The sequence below is a fragment of the Syngnathus floridae genome, chromosome 14 (genome assembly GCF_059516105.1).
Source record: "Syngnathus floridae isolate MCC-2025c chromosome 14, RoL_Sflo_1.0, whole genome shotgun sequence".
Taxonomy (NCBI): Eukaryota; Metazoa; Chordata; class Actinopteri; order Syngnathiformes; family Syngnathidae; genus Syngnathus; species Syngnathus floridae.
In genome coordinates this window covers 5,243,184-5,266,204 of record NC_142426.1, presented here as the reverse complement: position 1 = coordinate 5,266,204, position 23,021 = coordinate 5,243,184, and the positions used below count along the sequence as shown (strand labels likewise).

Genomic DNA, 23,021 nt, shown 5'->3' with positions numbered 1-23,021 from the left:
ATCCTGACTACTAAAGAGGAGGCGGAGGAGAGAGAGCGATAAAAAGGGGGACGGGGGGGTGGGGGTGCTGTCGGTGGTGGCGGTGAGGAAGCGAATATAAATCTGTATGTTCGCAGGAGTAAAGCTGGAGCTCTTCAGAGCGGCTTTAGCGACAATGCTTGTAAACCGTCAAGCGGCGGTTTCGCCGTTAACTAAAGGATTTGCGCAAGTGAGGAAGTAGATCCAGCGTGGAAGCTACGAACAGCACAGTGGCGGGTTGTTCGGAGGTCTGTGACCCCCCCCCTCCTCTCCCACCTTCAATTTAATTTCTGGACGGAAGAAGAGTGACGACTGACTGGAAGGTGTCGGCGAGGGACTCGTGAGCCCGTTTCTCTCCTTATTAGCTCCATTCACAAAATCATTGCATTCCATCATCACAGCAATGTAGAGGCATTCCCGCTCGGAGGAGGAAGGGTCCCATTGACTGCTGAGGCTTAGCGCCTCTCCCCAACAGCGAGCCCCTTTTCATTGCAGCACCCCACCCCATCTCTTGCCGCTTTCTTTACATCTAATTTGCCCCTTCCTTGGCTTTCTTGCGTTCCCATTCAAGGGAGCAGGAGGTGTTGCGTTTGGGTTCTCGCGTTGGCTTCCCGTGACAGAAGACAGCAGCTTTGCATAGAATAGAATCAGTAAGCAACAACTGGCAACCGGCGAATGGCCTTGCAACGAAAGAGTTGCCGCAAGTGACGGAGCGACTCATGTGGCCGTTTGTCGAGAGTGTCGGTTTTGCCATCGAGGGCTCGGTGTGACTTAGCAACCGCTGTTGCTAAGCAAAGTCCTTTCGCCGAAGTTGCTCGAGCGTCACTCTACAGCCATGAAAGGCGGCTCGGAGGAAAGCATGGAAAGCGCCAGGCCGTCCAACCTGCAAGCTTTTGCCAACATCTCCACGCTGCACGGCATGAGTCACATCTTCTCCTACGGCCACATGACGTTCCGCCGCTTCCTCTGGACGCTTTCCTTCCTGGGTTCGCTGAGCTTGCTGCTGCTGGTTTGCATGGATCGGGTGTCCTACTACCTGGAGTACCCTCACGTCACCAAACTGGACGAGGTGGCGGCCACCAACCTCACCTTTCCCGCCATTACCTTCTGTAACCTCAACGAGTTCCGCTTTTCCAAAATCACCCGCAATGACCTCTATCACGTGGGGGAGCTTCTGGCCCTCCTCAATAATAACTACCAAATCGCCAACCCGCATTTGGCCGAGCCTGAGGTTCTGGCCGCCCTGAAGGAGAAAGCCAACTTCCAGAACTTTAAGCCCAAACTCTTCAACATGACCGATTTCTATAACCGCACGGGTCACGATATCGGCGATATGCTGTTGCAGTGCACCTTTCGCGGGGAGGATTGCTACTCGGCTAACTTTAGCACGGTGAGTCACACTTTGTCCGTCTTAACTCGTTCACTGCCAGCCCAATGGATATTTGACGTCTATATCCGTCAATGGCAATGAATGAGTTAAGTTCCCACTTTTCTGCTTTGGGCAGTGCCCATTGGAAATGAAAACTTAACCCTGGAATCAATTAAATCTGCTCTCAAATGCACATGGAGGCAAAATTGACTTTGCTTTAATGAACAAGACACTCAAGTAATAATGGCTTATTGATGAGGTCGGTCCATCCGCTCATGTCGTTACCGCGTTTTGTTGATTCAAATCAGAGCCGCTCTTAAAAATGCCTTATGTCTTATTAATCCAATCGAAATGTCATCGTATATATCGTTTATGTCAAAACCCATCTGTCTGTTTTGTGTATCACTGACCCACATTAGTGTGGCTGCAGTCAATCCCAGCTGACTTTGAACTCTGAACTGGTCACCAGCCAATCTCCGCTTTATGGTCAAATCGATGAGTCGTGAATTCGGCCGAGGGTCCTGCTTCTAAAGTGTCCGTCAGCAGTTTTTGTGATTCTCTCAAGTGATGCATAACGTTTCATTAAAAGATATACAAAACAATTTGAATGAAATTCTAGATCTGGTTGCTTATCTGTTCACAGTTGATGCATTTTAGTCTCATAAAGCAAATTGTTAACGGAACTGAAAGTATATAGTTTTGTTTTGGGGAAAAAAAAAAGTTGTCAGGGATTTTACTTTAAAGCCCCGCTGAAGCGTGCTTTTGAATTTAAGTCGCGCTCATGGTGTTCATCCATCATTGTGACATCTTGCAAGAAGTTATTTCAGTTGTAGAACTGGAATTCAAATCCGGGAAGTGACAAAGAGTGATTTCTATCATTTTATTTGTATGCTATCTAATTGTACGGGACGGGCGGACAACCGTGCCTTGTCTGTAATAACTTCGGTTTGTTTCGATATATCAAACACGTGTCAAACTTATCCAAAATGTCCGTCTATCCAATTTCTATGGTCCGCATTAAGGTGACGGACTGCTTGCCAATCAATTGCAGTCGTAGGAGTGCAGAGCAAAGAAGCAAATGATTTACAATGCAAACGACTGGTGGGAGTGATGAGCTTTGACCTTGAATAAATGAAGGCAGAATTCCATTAAGTCTGGCTGATGATGCAGTTTGGATGGCGAGCCTTGGAAATGTTGAGCTAATACGTTACTGACACCAGGAAGTATTATTTTGATCTTTGTAAATATTCTTTTACAGGGCAACATTTTTGATCTCCCACACAAATGGCAGCGTTTCATTTGCCTCCAAGGCGAGATTACTTTTTGAATGCACACAGTAACAACAAAGAACTTTTTTTTTTTATATGTTTTATATTCCAGTCTTCATTCTTCAGCTATTGAGGTTTCGGATTTGTAAGGCATTTCTAAAGGCGGCGCTTTGGCTTTGATGGATGTGCCGTCAGCACACAGCGTGACTGCCATGACAGCAACCACGTGCCCATCGGGGTCCGGTCGAAGTATGACCACTCTCTCGGCACAAATTGAAAGGCCCTATTATTCTGACCACACGTCTCCAACTCCCGGAAGGTTGCCGATTCAATCGCTACTTCTTCCACACAGTCCGACTATCCTTGAACAAGTCGTGGAAGCTGTCAATGCTTCAGTACGTGACTGAGCTGTTTACTTTCCCTTCAGCCAAACGACAATTATATGAACAGGTGAATGAGGTGACATTGTAAATATGCTTTGAAAAGCCCCAAGGTTGATAAATGAAGCCCATTTGCCGTGCTCGTAGATGAAGTATGATGGCACTTTGAATGAGCTTGACCTCACTCAAGGTTGAACTTGAGTGATGGAGTGTGCCGTTCGTTGCCGTGCTTATTTGGGTATATTGGAGTGGAAATTACCGTATTTTCCGCACTATAGGGCGCACCGGATTATAAGGCACACCTTCAATGAATGGCCCATTTTAAAACTTTGTCCATATGTAAGATATATACATTTGGCCCGCGGGCCGGATTTTGGACACGCCTGCTGTAGTGGCTCAATAGTGGTCCATATATAAGGCGCACCTGATTATAAGGCGCACTGTCGGCTTTTGAGAAAATTGGAGGTTTCTAGGTGCGCCTTATAGTGCGGAAAATGCGGTAGCTTCATCAAAACGTGCTAATCCGCATGGAGCCATTGTCTGAGGATGGAAGACAAACGGCCGAGAGTCATCACGGCGTTTCCTTCCGCACTCGAGCTGTCACGAGACGGCGTGAAGTCTCTCTGCACCACATTTCACTCAATTCCTCTTTGCACGAGTTTGTGTGTCAACTCGCGCTTGAGCATCACACCCAAGTTTTTTTTTTTTCTTCCATCTTATCGTGGACATGTCAGCAGGAGCCAGTTGGCCCAAACTCAGCTTTGGTTAAAATGAGGCAGGCTGAACCAAATGTGGCATCTGGTTCCTTCCACGCAGCGCGTCTTTATTTTCCTCTCGCTGAGCTTTGTCATAAACGATGAGGAACAGAGGCCCTCAGGAAATAAAAATAATGGTCAGCTATGGCTGTTATCTAACGTATGTTGTAATAATGACTTGGGAAAGTAAACAGTTTGGCTAGTTACGGCGACTTTGGGACTACTTCTCTTCTTTGTTGTTTGGAACCTTTACAAAATTTGTGTCAGCCTCATGTCTCAAGAGTTGAACGATATTTTAACATTCAGCATGCATGTACACAGTTTGGTCCATGAGGTAAGTTCAAATAACCAGTTCATGTGGTTTATTATATTACGCAATTTGTGATGACAGCATCGATCTGTCGTTGCTTTTAATAATTATAATAATTATTGTTGTTTCGCTGCCTGGTCAGATGTACACGGGCATATTGAAAATAATTATTTAAGCAATTATCTCTGCCGTAATTACTTTTGTCCAGCGAGGGTGCATATTGTAATGGCGAAACAACCAACTCTGAATTCACTGTCTCCAAAAGTCAAATATTAGTCCGAATCATACAATATTATTTACAGTAGAGTTTTGCATTCTATGATTGGCTCTAACAATAATTTCAAATTAGTCAGAGTCCTGAGGTTTAATTACGGTAAAGTTAATTTAGAATCGATTTCAAAAAAAAAAAAAACTTTGTTGCTTTAATGCAGAATGCAGAAATTCTTTGATAAAACAATTCTCTGAAAGGTCAATGCAGATAATGATTTGAACATAACGGAATCAATTGCTCTTTGTGCTTAAAAAAATATTGATTGATTGATTTGACTTTATTTGCTTGACTACCTTTTCCATTAAAGTACAGCAAGCGAAAGCCAAGGAGGCACAAATGAAAATGTCTCTTGGTAAATACATTTAGCAGACTGTATTCGGCATATTTATTCATTCCCGTATAATTTGGCCCTAAGCCTGAATCATTGCTGACATTTTGAAATTTGACTGCAGCATCAGGCTAGCATCCATATCAATAGTCTGTGTCTATAATTTGTTTTCCTTTCCTTCATATCTCTCACTCTAAATCTAGAGCTTTACCGCAATCCCATCTGTTGCGTCGCACCTCCTTATCAACACTGACCTTTTTTTCTCTTCTTTTCAATTACATCCATGCGAGACAAACTGGCTTAAAGCAGCGCTCGTTCACAAATATTTCCTTTGTCTTTTTAAAATGGATTAAATGGAAAGCCCTCCGCAGTTTTTGAATTCCTTTACCGCCCTCCAGATCTCAAAGGACAAAGTAATATAATCTTCTCCCTTTTCGATACTCGTTGGACCAATTAATTGGGTTATCTAGTCCAGGTTGGGTCTTATTTCACAGCGCTTAAACAACCCATTGCATCAGAGTCTTATTTGAAGGGCCGAGAGATTGAAAATATGTTGAATTTCATCATTATGAGCACAAAAAAAAAATCTCTGGTTACTAAGTCTGTTGCCATGGCACTTGGCACATGGCACATGATTTTTTCATGTCAGAAGGATCCCATTTGCTCATTTTGGATCATTTCTTGACTATAAAGGATGTATTTTGGCAAGATTACAATTTTCCGTAATAATCTTCATAGATTGTAAAATGGCGTATCAATATTAACAGCGCACACATTCATGTATTTTTTTTATTTTCTAATTTTTGTGTGAATTTTCGAAAGCATTTCATGTTAGTATCTGAAAGCATCAGTATGTTTTGCACTTCATTCGTTTTTCCCAATGCACACACCCGGGGCTTGTTATTGTTCTGCTACTGGAGGATATCAACTAATGGTTCCACTGGGGGACTTTTTGCACACATTCACAAATGCGACATCTTCATCTGATTGTTGGACTGTGCATTCACGCTTGGTTGGATGGCAGTCAATTCAAATATATATTTTTTTAGTATGATAGACACGGTGACGTTCGCTGTGGTCGGTATTTAGGAGATGCAATTGCACAGCAGCAACGTTTATCCTTAATTGCACTGAAATTACCTGCAGTGTTGTCGGTGCGGTGAGTCATCCACTTTGCATTTTTGTCTAACTTCAATTTATGTAACCTGTGCAGGGCAATGCAGTTTTGATGTTTGCATCATCTCCTCTCCATTTCTTCTCCACCCCTCAAATGTCCCGATAACGTTTATTAGCAGGGTCTGTGTGAAACAGCCACAGGGGAGCATTTCTTTTTGAAGACACTGAGCCTTTCTCGCCGGCCGCTCTGAAGAGGCGGAACGTCTCCTTTTCTGTTGTTAGCGACACTTAACCTCTTTGATTGCAACCAAACATGAATGCAAAATGACTTTGCCAAAGACGTCGGTTTCAACTTCCTGAGTCAGACCCACAAAATAATTTCAAATCTGCGCCCGCACATTAGCCTTGCCCTGGCTTTATTATGGCTTGTGCTGCTCTTTCAAGGTTCCCACCAAAAGCTTAGCGCTCATTCCTCAGCACCTAATGATGTCTTCATTTGCATTCTTGAAGCTGACTCGTATTGACCACCCGCATGAATTTAAAGGAGGGGCTACAAGCGACCGATCTTTAGGTTTATTAGTAGTGGTAAATATTCAGTGTGTTGTCGTGTGCAACTGAGAGTCTTTTCACTTTTTTTTTTTCATCTTACTATTTAAATCAAGTTCTTATGACTAAGGCAGTGCTGTTTTAAGACAATAAATGCAGTCTCTCTGTTCATCTTCTGAAAAGCGACTCTGCTGCAGCAAAGGACAGGACGTTATCTGCAGAGTGCATTACTTGAGTTAGCTCCAATTTAAACGGCAAGCAGAGCCACTCCGACTGTGAGGTTTTTAAAGATGTACAGTTGAATATAAAATCAGCCTTGGCGGTTTTATTATTCTAATGAGCTCATTATTGTTCTGGTAATAGTTCCCATTCGGAAAGCGTTGGTAAATTATTTCTCGAGTCTATCCAGCCCAAATGCAAAAAAAAAATGCTTTGTAGATACTCATCTCTACTTTCATATCTTCTATTTGTTTTTCTTAATTCCCCTCACACTCTTATCTGTGTGATTATTAAATTTGTTGAATGAGAGACGTGGAAGATGTCACAGGATAAATCCTTTTGGAATCTGCCCGAGTTGTGATAAAGCGTCAAATCTGGGATTGTACGGGAGGGATGACTGGAACAGTTCGAGCTCTAATTGGGTTGCAGTCAAACCACCCAAAGCCAAATAAATACATTTTAGTACATGTACCTGATGACCTTTATTTTGTGGCGTTGCTCTATAGGAGACCCCAAAAGTACAGTTTTGTGTCCCATAAACGTAAGCAAAGTTTGACATTCAAAGCCCTTTTGTTGATTTCATCGATTCCGCAAACATGGCGTCAATGAGAGCTAATTCCCTGCCGTCTTGTCGTCTTTTTACAGGGCTCGTACGACTCGCGAATACAAATTGGACGTGACATTTTGACCGCCATAGCATTTGCTTAAATGAAAGGGGCATTTCCCAAAGCGTGCCTCTTGCGTCTGCAGCATGTTAAGAAGCACGAGCGCATTCTGTTTATTCGCGTTTGGAATCTGCCCTTCTGCCTGCGCCGCACACCGGCTGCATACTTAGCGAGGACAAGACCTCAAGATGGTTGCCCTGCCAACTGTTGCTGATGATTCATAAGGAGCCTCATTTATCTAACGGTGGCTGCCATCAAAAGAAATCCGAGCAAATTGCACCCAAAGCGCAACATGTCACTTTGACTCGCTGTCGTATCACTGGATATAACACGTCTGCCTTCAAACTACTCAAAAATGACACATTTCTAACATTCAAAGCCCCAAACACACACGCTAGCATTAGCTTGTCTTCCGCTATACCCGTTGATACTACGGCATTATTTGTTGTTGGTGTTTGTTTGCTCCATTTTGTCTTATACAGCGTAATTTTCATTTCACGTAACTTCTACGGTAGTATTGTTACAATACAAATAGCTTGCGTGTTCAAAAACAAAAAACAATCACGCTAATGTTAGCTCATCTCGTTGCCGTACTTGATCTGCGGCTGCTGTCATATTAGATTATATATCTGTACTTTTGTTTTCTTGCTCCTCTCGATTCAAATTCACCTCTTTACTCTGGCAGAGAAGTGAATAAAGGGAGGCACTCCTTATCTGTAATTAGTGTCGTTTATTCTGACCGCGGGCTCCCGGGTGGCTTTGTTTTGGTACTTGCTAACATAGCTGGGTGACTTCTCATCTGCTTATGAAATGCTTGCCGCGAATGAGTCAGTGCGTAGTTCACCGCTGAACTATGACACATTTCCTCCCATTCTATTGCACATGGTGTCATTCGCCAAATCGTCCTCTTCGAAATAAAGGTTGATCATCGACATCTTTTGAAATTAAACAGCATGTTTTTTTGGAATATGAAGCGGCAGCTGGAGGAACGCACATGTTTACTCCTTTGTCGAGTTCTGCCAAGAGCTTCACAAGATGGAATGATGAGTCACACAGACCAGTCTGTGTGCTGTGGATAGACAAATTCATCGGCCAAGCCAAACAAACAGCTATTTTCCGATGGCCGCGGGCCACTTGGACTGGCTGACCTTGGAAGCGCCACTCTCCACTCAGGGAAGCCAGGACGCATCTTGATCCAAGTGCTTTGGCCTGCTTCATCAAGGTCTTCATTTAAACGCTCTATTGAAAAAAAATCACATCAAATTTACATTTGGATGCTAACCAAGACTTTACTACTACACCTTGAGAAAGTGTTTTTTTTTTTTTTAATTTTTTTTTTTTTTTTTATATGTGTTAATGATGAGTTTATTTTGCCCGGCTTGACCACCAAATTACCCAAAAACATTTTCAGAATTGTGGAATCAAGTTTGCGTTAAAAAATCTTCCGTAAGGAGGTATAGAAAAAAAAAGACAGGGTCATTTTCTGCAGTATAGCTGTGTTGATTGATTTTGCAACCAACCTTCGCTATGCTTAACACTCCAAATAATGAAGTTCACTAGGCATTTTCTCCACAGCTTTACTTCTACAATAATTCGGTTTTAAATTCAGCAAATTTCAATTGGTTTTTTTTATGGAAGCATAAAGCAGGCAGGCCACGCGTCAATCAGCCTGCTGGACGTGTATTTAGCAAAGCTCCCGGTATTGCGGCGTAGCGCTGTTGAACACGAGTAATTACCTGGGCCTCTGCTCGTGGGATTAGCAGAAGAATTAAGATAACGTGAAAGCTAAAAAGGAAGCAATTTGCCCTGATTACGCTGGCGAGCGGGAATTTTTGTGGCACCTCACATTGCGGGCGTACAGAGAATAAATGCCGAAACAATGAAGCGAGTCGTTATAATAGTTTACGCGTCGTCGTCAATGTCACCTAATCATCCGATCAAAAACAATTTCTCCTACTCAGATTGGACGACTCATTTTTTTAATGTGCAGTGTGTCTGCTTCACTTGCTAATTATTCAGCAATGGGATTACGGTCCATATTTTATACAAGAGACTTTTCAAATTTTTGCAGACCATTTCAAATGGATTATACTCGAAGCAGGCATTACATTTGCAATATTTCAAAATAAAAGCTTTTTCTATCACTTCAAATTTACTTTTTATTTCAGCTCATCTCCTGCCACCAAATTGTGCAAATATTCACGTTAAAAGCCTTTTCTTCTCATTTCCACTCTTATTTATTCAAATTGCTCTAAATTCAAACTGTTGAGTTTATCGCTACAACCACAAATTATTTTAACAATATTAATTTTAATTTCATAAAAGGCCATTATTGAAATTTTCTAATTTATCTGTAGGCAAACTGCTAATATGGAGTAGAAAATAAATTGACTGGCAAATACGTTTGAACATTCAGCTCATCTAAAAAGATCGCCCAAAGAGCACACGTTAGAAAACTCCCATCCCAGCAACAACATAAATTTGCTCTAAATTAGTTACGCTGCAGTTGTGCCCATCATTAAATCAACAAAATAATTGCCAATGCCAATACTTGTTCCTTCAATGGAGCAAATAAATGCTACGTAGCGTCAGGTCAACCGGCCTCGGGCTTGCGGCAACAAAGAATATAAAAGCCTCGGCCGTCTGTCTTTTCGTTGACATTTTAATACGAGCAAAATAGATGAACCATGAAAGCGAACGCGAGCGAGAGCCGTGCCACAAACATGGGAAGAAATCCGAAGGCATGACAACCGACATCAGACCAGGACCTTCTTCGGATCCTTTTCTCAGATGTCGGCACGGCGTTGTTGTAACTATTACGGGCTTTTTAAAGCGTGTCAGCAAATGCGTGTCTCTGGTGGCAACCAATTTTCGAGCCACTTGTACCTTGCTATTGTTCACACGCGCTTCCAGACAGCGGCGTCTCGTGGCTTGCTTCCAAGAAACCGCTGAAAGGGCAAAGCTTTGTTGTCGCCTTTCAGGTTGTGAAAGGGAATTAATCAGATGCTACAATCCAACGATTTAGCCGCTTGCCGAAAAGCGAGGACGTCTAATAATCTAGATATGCATTTTCATTATTTTCCCCTCTCATGCATCACTACAGACTGACAGCTGTACGGCGGCTTCATTATTTGCTCTGGCCACGGTTATGATTTGCGAGCAGAATGAAAACGGCTAACTCCTTTTCAATTTGCTTCCTCACCCTCGTAAGTCTGATTGCGGTCTCTTCAACGAGCTTCTCACTTGCCACGTTTTCCTTTCAACAAAACCAAGCACATCGATCATGTCGGAGCGTTTAACGTGGCCGGCTAATGAACGTGCATTTTGAAATGCTGAAAGCATCTATGCCAAGATAATGTTCTTGATCATTGCTGCACGACCATCAAATTGTCCCCAGGGGTGATTGCGAGCGTGAATTCTTGTGCCCGCCTGTACCGTCTGAAATGGAGGAAGTTTTTAGATTTTAATTACTATTATTATTTTATTTATTTTTTTATTTTAATTAAGCTTCTGATTCTCGACTCTGTTCCAGAACATTTTCTCTGTCCACAGACACTGACTGCCCCATTAAAAAAAAAAAAAAAAAAAAAAAAAAGGTTCTACATCATATCGGCTACATGCCATCCCCTCACTTTTAGTCTGGTCGCAATTAAAGCAGTGAAGCGTTCACTTGAGATTATCTCGCCAGCTGAGGACGACATTATCAACATAGCACGGATCACATTCATTTCCCATCATTCACTTCAGTATAGTAATGATAAAGTTGCATAAAATTAAATTGAACTCGGAGGCATTTTTGATTAAAATTTTGGTACTCAAACGTCCAATTTTCAGGTCGAAATAAATGGCTCAACACTTTTTTCCTTGCCACTCCTCTGTGTAGACTGCCAGCCACCCCCACAACACACACATGCCAATAAATCATGCAACAAAATCCAAGCTGTCCGTCTGAGCACCTTGAATGACCTCTGACCTCGGGTTTTCTCTTGTATAATGCGGGCTTATCTTTAAGCACTGAAGGTACCCGCCGCTACCAACAGGTTCTGATTTGGTTGCTTTCGTTGGTGTTCGATTTTCTTGTTTGCCGAGTCCTCCCTAAGGCGGCGTTCTCTGCGGCGTGGCGTTTGATTGATACGGCTTCCCTCCCGTTTTCGAGATGAGCTGGCGATGGAGTGAGAGGCTCCTGCTGGAGCTGCTTGAGTGAGCAGCTGACCCCCCCACCCCACGAAACCGTTATTTCCCCATCACATTTTCCCAAGCACTATTGCGCCTTCAAGGGGTTGTTTTGCTACCTTGAGCCGAGCACATGATTTACCGAGTGTCTTTTTACCTCAGGTTATTCTTTTTTTTTTTTTTGCTGATGCTCTGTCGGCATTGTTGCTTCAACAAAGTGGCAGTGTTAGTCACTAGTCAGCTTGAAATTGAAATACAATAATTGAGTTGGAGAAATGTGCCAAAATGTAAAGTTTGAGAAATTCTTTTCAACCCCAGAAGATACGCTCCAAGGGTCCGCGTGGTACTCAGCGTTAAATCAACAGCCTGCCATTGACATGTTTCTATAAATAGCCCAGCGGGTTTATAACCCAGCCTTTTAACCTGATGGCAAAATGGGGAAAAATGTTACGACACGGAATCCTTCTTCCTTGCTCATTATACCTCATCTTAATCAGCTAACAGCTTCTTGGCATGTGAACATTCAAGCCATGTCAGCGCAAATTGATTTTTTTAATTTTCAGCTAAGCAATCTTACCTGAACCATTTCAAAAATGATTTACTCCTACGTAATAAAACCAATATCTTCTTTATCATTGCCAGTCGTTGGCTTGTAATAAAACCAATATTGTCTTTATCATCGCCAGTCGACCTCAACTAGACACCTATAATGTCACTGCAGCTCGACCTGTTGTCTATATGAAATGCTGGACTCAAAACAGTCTTTCCAAAAATAAATTCCAAGCGAGACATACAGTAGCTTTAGTTCAGCCATTCAACTCATTGAGCCATGTATTTTATCTTTGACGTCTATATGCGTCAATGACAGTGAATGGGTTAACCATCACTTTAGCATTTTGGCCTGTATGCGATCAAATTATCGACTACATAAACACAAGTCAATATAATGAGGCTAGTCGTGGGAAAGGAGAGCAAATTGGAAGATGCAATTCAGCCTCGTGGGCATAGCTTAGTGTTTGCATGTGTACACGAAATGGAGACAGGCAGCGAGACCCCTCAGCTTCACTCTCCATGCCCACACATATTGCAGGTTGCGTAGGAGGCAGATTTGACGCAATACATGTAGCTAGCTTCACTGCATTTCTATTGCTGTTTGTTCCAAAGCTCCACTTTTTCTCCTTGTGCCTTTTACAGTCGGGATGGCTACGACGGGCACAACTAAAATTGCCTGCTTTATTACTCGTTCTGCATCTGTGGATGCTGGTGGAACACAGTTCAAGCAGCAGCAAATGATGGTGCGTTCACACCAGCAGCCTTTGGCCAGCCTTTAATAAATCTCCTTTCAAATCCAATTTAGTTTGTTGTGAACGCAGAAATGAAGAAAGAAAAAGAAGCAGACTCGTACACAAGGCACATTTAGGACAGTACAGTGCTCTTTATATTAAAAAAATTACGGCACATGATGTTATAAAATTAAGACTATATATATATAGTGTTAATTATATTAAAAACTAATATTAAAACCTAAACTAAAACAAAGCGTATTTGAAAAAAATAAAAACTACTAAGTTAAAAATTAAAAATCAAAATGAAATAAAGCAGACTCGTACGCAAGGTACATTTAGGACAGTACAGTGCACTTTATATTCAAAAAATTACGGTACATCATGTTATAAAACTAAGAGTATATATATATATATATATATATATATATATATATGTGTTAATTATATTAAAAACTAATATTAAAACCTAAACTAAAACAAAGCATAATTGAAAAATATAAAAACTACTAAATTAAAAAAAAAAAATCTAAATGAAATAAAACTAATGAATAATCCCAAACTGTTATAACATTGCTGCGGACTAATATAAAAACACCATCTACTGTTGAGGGGCCCTTGAGCAAGGCATTTTTATTAAAGAGCACTGTTGCACCTTAATAATAATACTCATTTTTCCAAGGTTCAACTGAGGAAAAATTGATCAAATGGCCAGCTCTTGTTTACAGCCCTAATTGTATTGCAGCAAGGAAATTCCTCACGGATGAAGATCGCCTTGATGGTGCTGCATCCGTTCGCTTCCCCACTAGAGCGACAAGCGGGAGCCTTCTCCCCCGCTAATGATCCCTGGCAAATTAAAAAGCTGCAGCCCCGAGGCTAAAGTCATCCCCCTCATCAATCAGAACGCGGCCATCATTCCAGTTGAAATGGACCTAATCCTGCCGGGGAAGCACGCTAACGTTGCTGCATAATAAATGTGACTACTAAGAGATCTAAAGACGAATTGATCCCGAAAATGAGCAGCAGTTCAATATGTTCTGACTCATTGGCCGTGTGCTACGTGGACAAACTGAAGTGGCAGGTTTCAAGCGATGGCACCTCATCAAGACAAGTTGGTGTTGGTAGTGAAGCAAAATGATGGTTGCTAAATGATAGACTTGATCCACGAGGTGGGGGTACTTGGCAGCCGCACTTTTGTGCCAGCCCTGCCTGAGAGCATTTATCACGGTGAGCAGACTTGTTGGTGCTCTGTATGCTATCAGTCACGGCGGCTTGAGGACGGAGAGTAAGGGGCGGAAAGGCGAGTCGTCTTCAATTGCCGCGTGCCACCGGCTGCCGCACTTTGTCATCTCCCAGCTGAGTGAATTCAAATTCACGTGTCCTAAATGTTTGAGCGACCAACCGCGACAGCCGCTCCCCCGCCAGCTTCCAGGCAATGATTGGCGCAAGCAGCTCAGTTTGCAAAGACTTGGCCCGGGGGGACCACAAGGTGGCGGCTTCGTGACCTGCTCGGGCAAACAATGGAAATAGGGAGCACATTGCAGATGTGGCTGGAGGCAAGGCGGCGAATCCACAGTTTGGTCTCACTTGTGTCGAGGCATTTCCAACTTAATTTATTGTTTGGGTTAGCCTTTCAACTTAAAGCTGGAGTCATATCACAAAGAAAGCTACCCGATCTGACATGATGGCTGAAAACGCAAACAATCTGAAGATGTTGAGCAATTTGTGAGGCCTTTTTTGCCGCAGCCTGCTTGCTGCTGCTGCAGTTTCTGCTGACGGGCGCAGATCTGGACTGGGATAGATAATAAATAGCTTGTTTGTGTGAGCCTGCGCAATGATTTGTGACTCGCAAGTTGCATTTTGATGGCACGGGTACACATTGTTATCAGGGTTTAACAGCACCGTATTCATCATGCCATTAGTCAGATGTAGCCTTGGTAGCATGCCCGTCCATGAGCAGTTGAAAATGTGTGCCAAAAAAAATTGACACTTGCTGCCAGCTGGGATCGTTTTCCACAAAACAAAGTCCATTGATTTATTCAAAGTTTAATTGTTATGAAATAGAGTGTTTAAAGCCATCAACGTGACATTCCATATTCTGTACTTGATGAGAAAAGTATTTAGTATCCTGTTTCGAGCACCTTGTCACACTTAAACTCTTGAGTGTTGCAGACTGTAGCGCCGAAGGGAGGGCAAGACAATTTGCGGTGACTCAGTCGCGAGCTGGCACGCTGGAGCTCGAGCTGTAGCTGTGGGGCACACAGGAGAGCTTGTTAAACAACCAGTCCAAAAAGTAGTAATTGAAGCTTCACTGATTTGAGTCGCCTCTATCAAACTCACTCACACACATAGAGTACATCTTGTCCTCGCTCGATGGTGAAATGCAGGAATGATTACTTGTCGACTCGAATTGAATGTGCGCCGCTTTACACACGGCTATTACTCAGTGGTGATGTATTGCAACATGCTTAAGTTGCGCTTAAGGTATCGTGAGAGTTGTTTATTAATTATAATAAGACGGCCTTGCTCGATTTATTGCTTTACTAAGGTCGAACACAATCTGGTCCGTGGATTTTCTTTGATTCACTTGTCCCACATAGGAAATCATGTGAATTGGAATTTAAGACTGAAAGTACGTTGCTCAAATAGATGCCTCCCTTTTGTCATTAACAAAAGATTTGGCTTTACAATATTTATTATATTACAATACTGAACACAGCTTTCTGATTCATGTTGCATTTTTGGAACATGAATTAGCAGATAAATGAATTCGTTTTCACCCATCTCAGGGGGCGGCCATTTTGCCACTTGCTAACAATTGAAAATGACATCACTGTTGCTCAGGCAGGGCTCAGGTAACAACCAATCACGGCTGACCTGTTTTTGGTCATGTGATGTTCACAAGCTGAGCCGTGATTGGTTGTTTCTGAAGTATTAAGCGCATAATATGATTGAACTTATTGTCCAAATGTCAGTTTGAAAAAAAAAAAAAAAAAAAAAGCAGCCGGCAGCAGCCAACATCACTTAGCTGTCACGGTTCTATTTCATTTGCCAGACATGTTTCCAACAGCTATCAAAGGTCAAGCTCCATCCATATGACTGATTTACACCGAAAATAATTCCAACGTTATTCATAGCATAGCTGAGCTCCAGAGAGGCACACATTCATCAAGAGTCACTTTTGTTTAGTTCCTACTCTCCTCCCACATGTCAATTATATTTATATTTATAGTCACTATTTATACTCACTATAACGAAAATTCTGCAAATGATAAGTTGAGCCCAATTTATGTTTCTACAAATCATCCGCAGTGTAATTTATTAGATCCTATCAAGCGATAATATCACGCCTCGTTCAGTTGGTTCATTTATAACAGCGCAGCAAAAAATAATACGACATTGTCAATAAACCTTAGTCAACGGGGCATTACTCAAACCAAGGCCATCGACGTTAAACATCATTGAGAAGACATTTTATGCATCCTGTGCCACGTTCGTCCAAAAGTGCTAATGTGAAATGATTTTTCCGAACCCTCAAAGTACAATAAAATGCGTACATTTACTTCTCATGCTCTGTCATGAAACAAAGAGCCAAGCAAAATGTTTATAAAAAAAAAAAAAAAAAAATTACATTTCTACAATGATTTAAAGGATCTCTGTGCTCTTCTCTTTGCGTTGACTAACTGGAGTGCATGAGGCGGCATGATTCACCGGGGCAGATTCCCGGCGGGCACGATTTATTAGGTAATAAATTCAACTCTGGGCTCTGTATTGTTTATGTCAGAAAAAACAAAAACACTCTTCCACAAATTGCCTGCAAAGCACAGTTTACATATGCTCTGACCTTGGGTGATAACATCAAGCTGATGCTCTAAAACCTTCCATCAGTGCAAAGCACAAGGTTGTCATACGTTTAACAGAAAACAATCATGAGCTGTGCACAGCCCACTAGAGATCTTTAGTATCAGCGCCATTTTTTTTCTTCTTCTTTGAGCCATCTCCAAAGTGGCCCCGTACACAACGGAAGAAAACATTAAAATCTACATCCAGAGATTCAACACTCTTTATTCGTGACCTTCTTATGAATTGAGTGGACGGTTAATGCAAGTGCAAAGCCAGTAAACATTGAAGAACACCGCAACCTTGTTGCAAATACACACCGAGAATATCCTTATGCTCGTTGCGATGCACTTAAACAAGCGGAAGTCGCGGGTAATTACAGTCTGAATAGCAGCGGCTGAAACCTTTTTTACGCTCACTCTTGAGGTGACCTTTCAAAAGTGGCATTTTTGACGCTACCTTTTCCTTGTCTTTCTTGCCATGCACCCACATTTCTCCACACAGTTAGCATACCAAGCGGCAGATGAGAAGAAACACCTTTCCCCTCCGCGTTCTTTGAAAAATTAAAATCTATAATCCAGACGTGCGTCTTGCCATTGCAAATCCTTCCAGGCCACAGAAAAAGTACTCAAATGCTAATTCATCAAGACAGCGCATTAAGCACACCTTTACTTAAAGCACTCACTGAATGCTCCACAGTTTAGTAATTGAAATGTAACTTGTCCTTGACACTCCGCGAATGTATTAATTGCAGAGAAGTGCTCACAGGAAAAAGCAAAAGTCTGGAGGAGCTGCTTCGTGCAGTTCTCACAATGAAACCTGAACGGTACTGATGTTGTGGAAATCAAAATGTGACCAATATATCCCAAGGCTCGAAAGAAGACGTTGTTTGCAGGTCAAAATCGATATTTTGCGCCTCAGTACATTAGGGAATCTCTGTTTTACTTTGGCAGAAGCAGCTAGCTAGCAACAGCTTCAGCTAGCTACCAGTGCACCAAAATGCGGTGTGGACTAGGTCCTGAGTTAGTAATCGTCATATATGAATTTAATTGTATATATCAAAAGTTATATTAATTGTATATTTCTGATCAGTGTCACAATCACAAAGGGATGACAAAAAATGGATAAGCCGTGCTAAATGCTAAGCTAACTTAACACGGCTTGCATGTTTAACATCGCAAATAAATGTTAAGGTGATCTATAACATTTTACACAGACGCGAAACAAAGAAGGGTGGTTTCCTGAGGCTCAGTGTCTCGTTTGTCTTGATATTTTTTTCTAGCCTTGCCAATTTGTAGATGCCCCTAAAGAGGAAATGAAGCAGTGTAATAACCTAACTTTAAAAGACTAATTTATTGCAATGGGTTCAGGTTTTTATTTTTATTTCAGAGGCCATTCTCCACCGCTTAATAGCTTGCTGATGTGAAAGTTCCTCCGATGTAGAGGTTTGTCGGCAGACCAATCTAAACATGATGATGATCTACCATCACCAAGGGAGTTTCTGGAAATTATAATCCATAAAAGTACTTAACGTTGTGAAATGGTAAAGGGGAAGTTCTGAGCGTTTGGCCTGACACTAATTGAAGATTAGAGCTGAGGCAGGAAGTAATGGAGACGCATTTAACAGGGGTGTAAAAAAAAAAAAAAAAATCGGAAGAGGATTTGTTTTCCAGATTAATTTAAAACGTTAGTGACAGGCCTACCATCCATTATCTTATTAAAGTCTTGCTCAACAAACTATCGTTCTTCCATATGGATAGTGATCGTTAATCGGAATAGAATGACCGGCAAATATACGCCTGCTGTCTTAATGTTCATCTCGCAATCTGGCTACGTGTTTAATATTCCATCAATAAAAGGGCGGTCGTTGCATTCCTGTAAAAGGCTGCAGTAAATCCAATCAAACCAGGAATTTCTTTTTCCCAAAAGCCAATTAGTGTTGAACAATAATTTCATGTGAAGTATAGTGTTCTTTTTCTGGCAATGCCGCGCATTTGTGATGGTGATTTGCTTTCTCTCCATCTTTTGATTCTTCTTCAATTGAATATACTTGACTTCTTTGCTGCATTCCTGTCAACCTCCTGAAGGATCAGCATTTGCTTCCCGAGTGAAACACTATCTATGAACATCCAATCGGCCAGATCTCAGTATGGATTGGCTGCTAGTCCCATTCCACACTCCAGATACCCAAGCCCTTCCCCTCATGTGGGTGTGAAGGGGAAACTAGAGCCCATTCCGCCCAGCCCTTGACTGCACTTGACTGCACCACTCGGCTCGGACCAGTATCCAGTAGGCCGCCATTATCCAAAGACTTGAAAATGGGAGCCCAGGAGGAAGACGCGCCACGTCCGCCGTCGGATATCACGGTGTTCGGAGCCAACTGTACCCTTCACGGTCTCAGCCACATCTTCCTACCTGGCGGAGTGACCCTCCGACGACTGCTTTGGGCCGCCGCATTCAGCTCCTCCCTTTCCATCTTCCTCTACCAAGTCGCCGACCGTGTGATCGAATACTACCAGTACCCTCACGTCACCCTCCTCGATGAGATGGACAGTCCCGTCATGTATTTTCCCGCCATCACTATGTGTAATTACAATAGTTTCCGCAAGTCTCAGATCCGTAGGAATGACATCTTCTGGATGGCCGGGCTCTTGGGTGTGGAGCAAGGGGATTTCGATGACTTCATGGCCGCTTTAGGGCAGCCCACGGACAACAGCAAGTTTTTCCCTAGCAAGACTTTTAATATGCTGGAGTTTGTACAGCGAACCAGCCATAATATTGAGGAGATGTTACTGGACTGCAAATATAGAGGCAAAGATTGTGGGCCGGAGAACTTTACCACTGTAAGTAGGACTGGCAAAGCCATCCGTCCGTTTCTTACCACTTGCTTAATGAGCCTTCCATCTTGTGAGAGTTCACGAAAAATCTGGTGTGGCTTATTGACAAGTTTCAATTAATCGGAGGGACTGTTGACATGTTTTGGTTAGCAACGGCTCAAACGTTAAATCTATACTTGTTTTGAACAATCACATCTAGTCAAAAGCACATTTTAATCAGAGCTGCCTTTCTGTGTCTCAAATTTTCAAACCCCCCCCCCCAAAAAACGTCTCTCCATTTTTTCAAGCACAGCAGGGTTTTGTGATACGAAACGAGCGATCTGTCCCAAGGTGTCCAAAACATGCGTATTGTTGCGATGCCATATGGTTCGACAAATCTCCGCTGGCGTGTAGCGTCATGCATTATGAAGCAAACATATGCTTGTTGTCACCACTACGCCTGCTAATAATTCATTATTATTTTCCTATGTAAATATTGTAAGCATGATAACAGCTATTAGAGCTTCTCGTCTGTATGACGTTCAAAGACACCCGAGCAATTTAGCAAGGAAAGGTGATTGTTCTCACCACCCTCCTCCCTTCGTATTCGGTGATAAAAATCATGTCAGCAGAATTTGAGTGCAACTTAATCGTCCTGCTGTGGAGACAGGTTGCATTTGGAGACTTTCAATGAAAGGGCTCATTGACTTGACTGATGAAAGCTAAGCATGGAGAAGAGCAAAATTTCTTTGTGCGACGGCCCGGTTGAACAAAGGCATTTTTTTTTTTCTTTTTCTAATCAGGCACAAAAATGGAATCAAAAAAGGTGGGCTACATTTAACTGGTGCAAAACTGCACACTGAAGCTTAAGCAGGCAGTTTTTGATCCATTAGGTGACCTTGGCTTTTCATATCCGCCGCCACACAAAGGGCGAATTTCAGCTAAATGTCAGAAACTGGAGACGGCCTAAGTATAGAGGGGGGCTGATTAAAGATTCATGGAGCCGTCTGAATCGCTCCTCCTCGGGCCCGCGGATCTCGCTGCGGGAGGCTTCCTCTCGATGCAGCGACTGGATTACCGAGTGTGCGTGTCAGCAGCACAGTGGCGAGACCATCAACATCTGACAATTAGAGCACTCAATGGAATCTGCTCCTACGTGCAAATCTCTACTTCATTGATGCATTTATAAACAGCGATATATATATATTTATAAATGATCATTCTTTTTCAACACCATCTGCTTAGGGGTGCAAATTAGTACGAACGGCATTATCATAAAGGTTTGGCTCAAGGATATTTTATTTATTTTTTGTTAATCGCGTGATCATTCCCGGCTCATGCCGATGTTCCATATGCTGCAATGCTGCTGTTTTTGTTAGCAAATGACAACAGAAGGGTGAACAAATTGGCGGAGGTCTGCACTAAACTCTGAGTTATGGTTCTCTCTTTGTATGCATGTCGCTGTGCCTCTAATGTAGCCAATGAGACATGAAAGCAACAATGGAAGCAGATGTTCGGACTAATGTGTGGATATTAATAAGCCGCTACTGCACTTGTATTTATTCACCCTGGAGCTATTTATCTGTAGAGATTTGGAGAATATTCAAATTTATTTAGATCACGATGCCTTTTTCCTTCAAGATAACGGCAAAGTCAGATGCAATTTGTTCCAAGTTGAAGTTCTAGTTTCAAAGTATTGTAGGTGCTTTGTTTTAATAATTATGAAACATTTAACACTTGCAATCTCATTTGCGTTCCTATGGTTACTTTTACTTATGTGTGAAAATTACATTTACAAGACATTATGAGCGATTCACCCACTCAAGATTCTACTAAAAAAAAAAGCATGAGAATATTTGCTCCAGTTTTTTTTTTTTTCCCCACCCCATTATCGTTATTAATCTCTTTGCTGTCGTGTCGAGGTGATTGATTGTCTCATTAAAACTAAAACACAGAAGTGATATATATTTAGAAGGCAGGTCCTGCTGTGTGTGAGAATCTGGGTGTGAGCCGTGGCCCACAGCTCCTGCTGGCGTTTAGTTTGAGTCCATTTTTTTGTGTATATTGTAAGTGCTCTATCAATCAAGTTGAGAGATTTTCTCATTTTTATACAATGATTAAAAGACAATGTAGAAAGCAAGACAGTTATAAAAGAGAGCTTGGATGGAAGGAAATAAAAGCAGGGGAAGGATAGCCGAGTCGGACATAGATTGAGCTGGGACTGGGACCGCGCCGGGGTCTGACACCATCATTGCCAGTCAGCCGGCTTTGGAGGCAAGCCAGGGCTGCGACACGCAACTTGAGGCATGAGTGAGGCGTGTGTGTGTTCCAGGAGCGTATAATGACCGCGCTGTGTGGAGCGTGAAACGAAAGGAGCCAAGATAGCTCGCGGCACCTCTCTGCAGAGCAAATAATAAATAAATCAACTGTTGTCCATGATGAGCAAATGTGTCATCTTTTCCTTCCATCGGTGTTGCCAGTGTTTTCGTAAGGCGGATCAATACCGCTGAGGAGGACTAATTTGTTGTCGAGGGAGCCTTTTTTTGCTGACTAAGCAGAATGGCAAGCCATTAAGAGGTGCCACTTGACAGCAGCCATTATGTTAATGAACTTATTAGAAGTAGCACACAAAACATGAACATGTCCAAAACCGATAAAGCTATTAGGCCTGTGGCATAGCATCCAAAACAAAACCATCTGTTTTTATAATAAGCCACACGTTTGTTTTTGTTTTTTTATCGAGGTATGACTCACCTTTCATATCTCATGTCCTTTACAGCTCAAATGACATTTTTTTTGTTTTGTTTTCCCACTAATGGCTTTTGTGCTCTATTTCCTGCTCTCTTAAGTCAATAAAAGTGATGACTTGCTTCTTCTGTAGTATTAAATGGCTATCTTTATTTGGTATCCCTTTGCGCGGGAAACTCATCACGTTGCATCGTTATGCTATATTGGCATTGAAAGGTTCGGAGCCTTGCAGATGTTTCATCGTGTGACTTCAGATGTACTGTTTGTCCTCAACACAGAGTTCCACCAATCCGTGGACAGAACAATAGGAATTAGGAATTTCTTCTTTGTATACATGTTTTGTTTTTGGTTTGATCAAAGAATGACTTGGATTTTGGAAGTCATTGTCAAGGCGGATGATTTTTACTTAGCATTTTGATGTGTATAATCTAAAATTTAATGTTGAAGCCATTTTGCCCATTTCCTCAGTTTGAGCAATGGAGTCTTAAAAAAGGTCTTCACTTTAGTTGCAACCTGCAGATGTCCCGTTCTTGCTGTGAAGCAGATTGGCTGATCACATGCTCCGCTGCATGTTTAAAAAGCAAAATGAGGGGGAAAAAAACTGCTGGCAACTGCTTCGTTCCAGGATAACTGGGCTACAAGATAACACGTGCTGCGTAAGCAAAATGCAACCCTACATTGAATATGGATCAAAATGAGAATATTTTTGCAAATGAAAGTGCTAGGGAAGGATTTTTTTTTTCAGGGGGGCAGTGAGTGACTTTATCAGCCTGCAGGCTGCCAACTAAAAGCTTAAGTGACAGCATGCAATCGGAGACATTTTAGGCAGGTGCTGCCGACATGTCTTTTCTTATTGATACCAACTTGGACCGTATGCTTGCTGATATTCTGCCCCAGTGTGCCGTGAAATTATTTA

At 42.2% G+C, this 23,021-nt stretch overlaps 1 protein-coding gene across 3 annotated transcripts in view; it reads left to right on the top strand.

Annotated features, from left to right (window-relative positions):
- Nucleotides 1–54: 54 nt before the first annotated feature.
- asic1c (acid-sensing (proton-gated) ion channel 1c) overlaps nucleotides 55–23,021 on the top strand; it is a 36,199-nt gene continuing 13,232 nt past the window's right edge. For all 3 annotated transcript variants that reach the window (XM_088396644.1, XM_088396642.1, XM_088396638.1), the window contains exon 1: nucleotides 55–1,408. In XM_088396644.1, coding sequence (XP_088252770.1) covers nucleotides 854–1,408 — 555 coding nt within the window. In that variant the 5' untranslated portion in view covers nucleotides 55–853. The remainder of the gene's footprint in view (nucleotides 1,409–23,021) is intronic.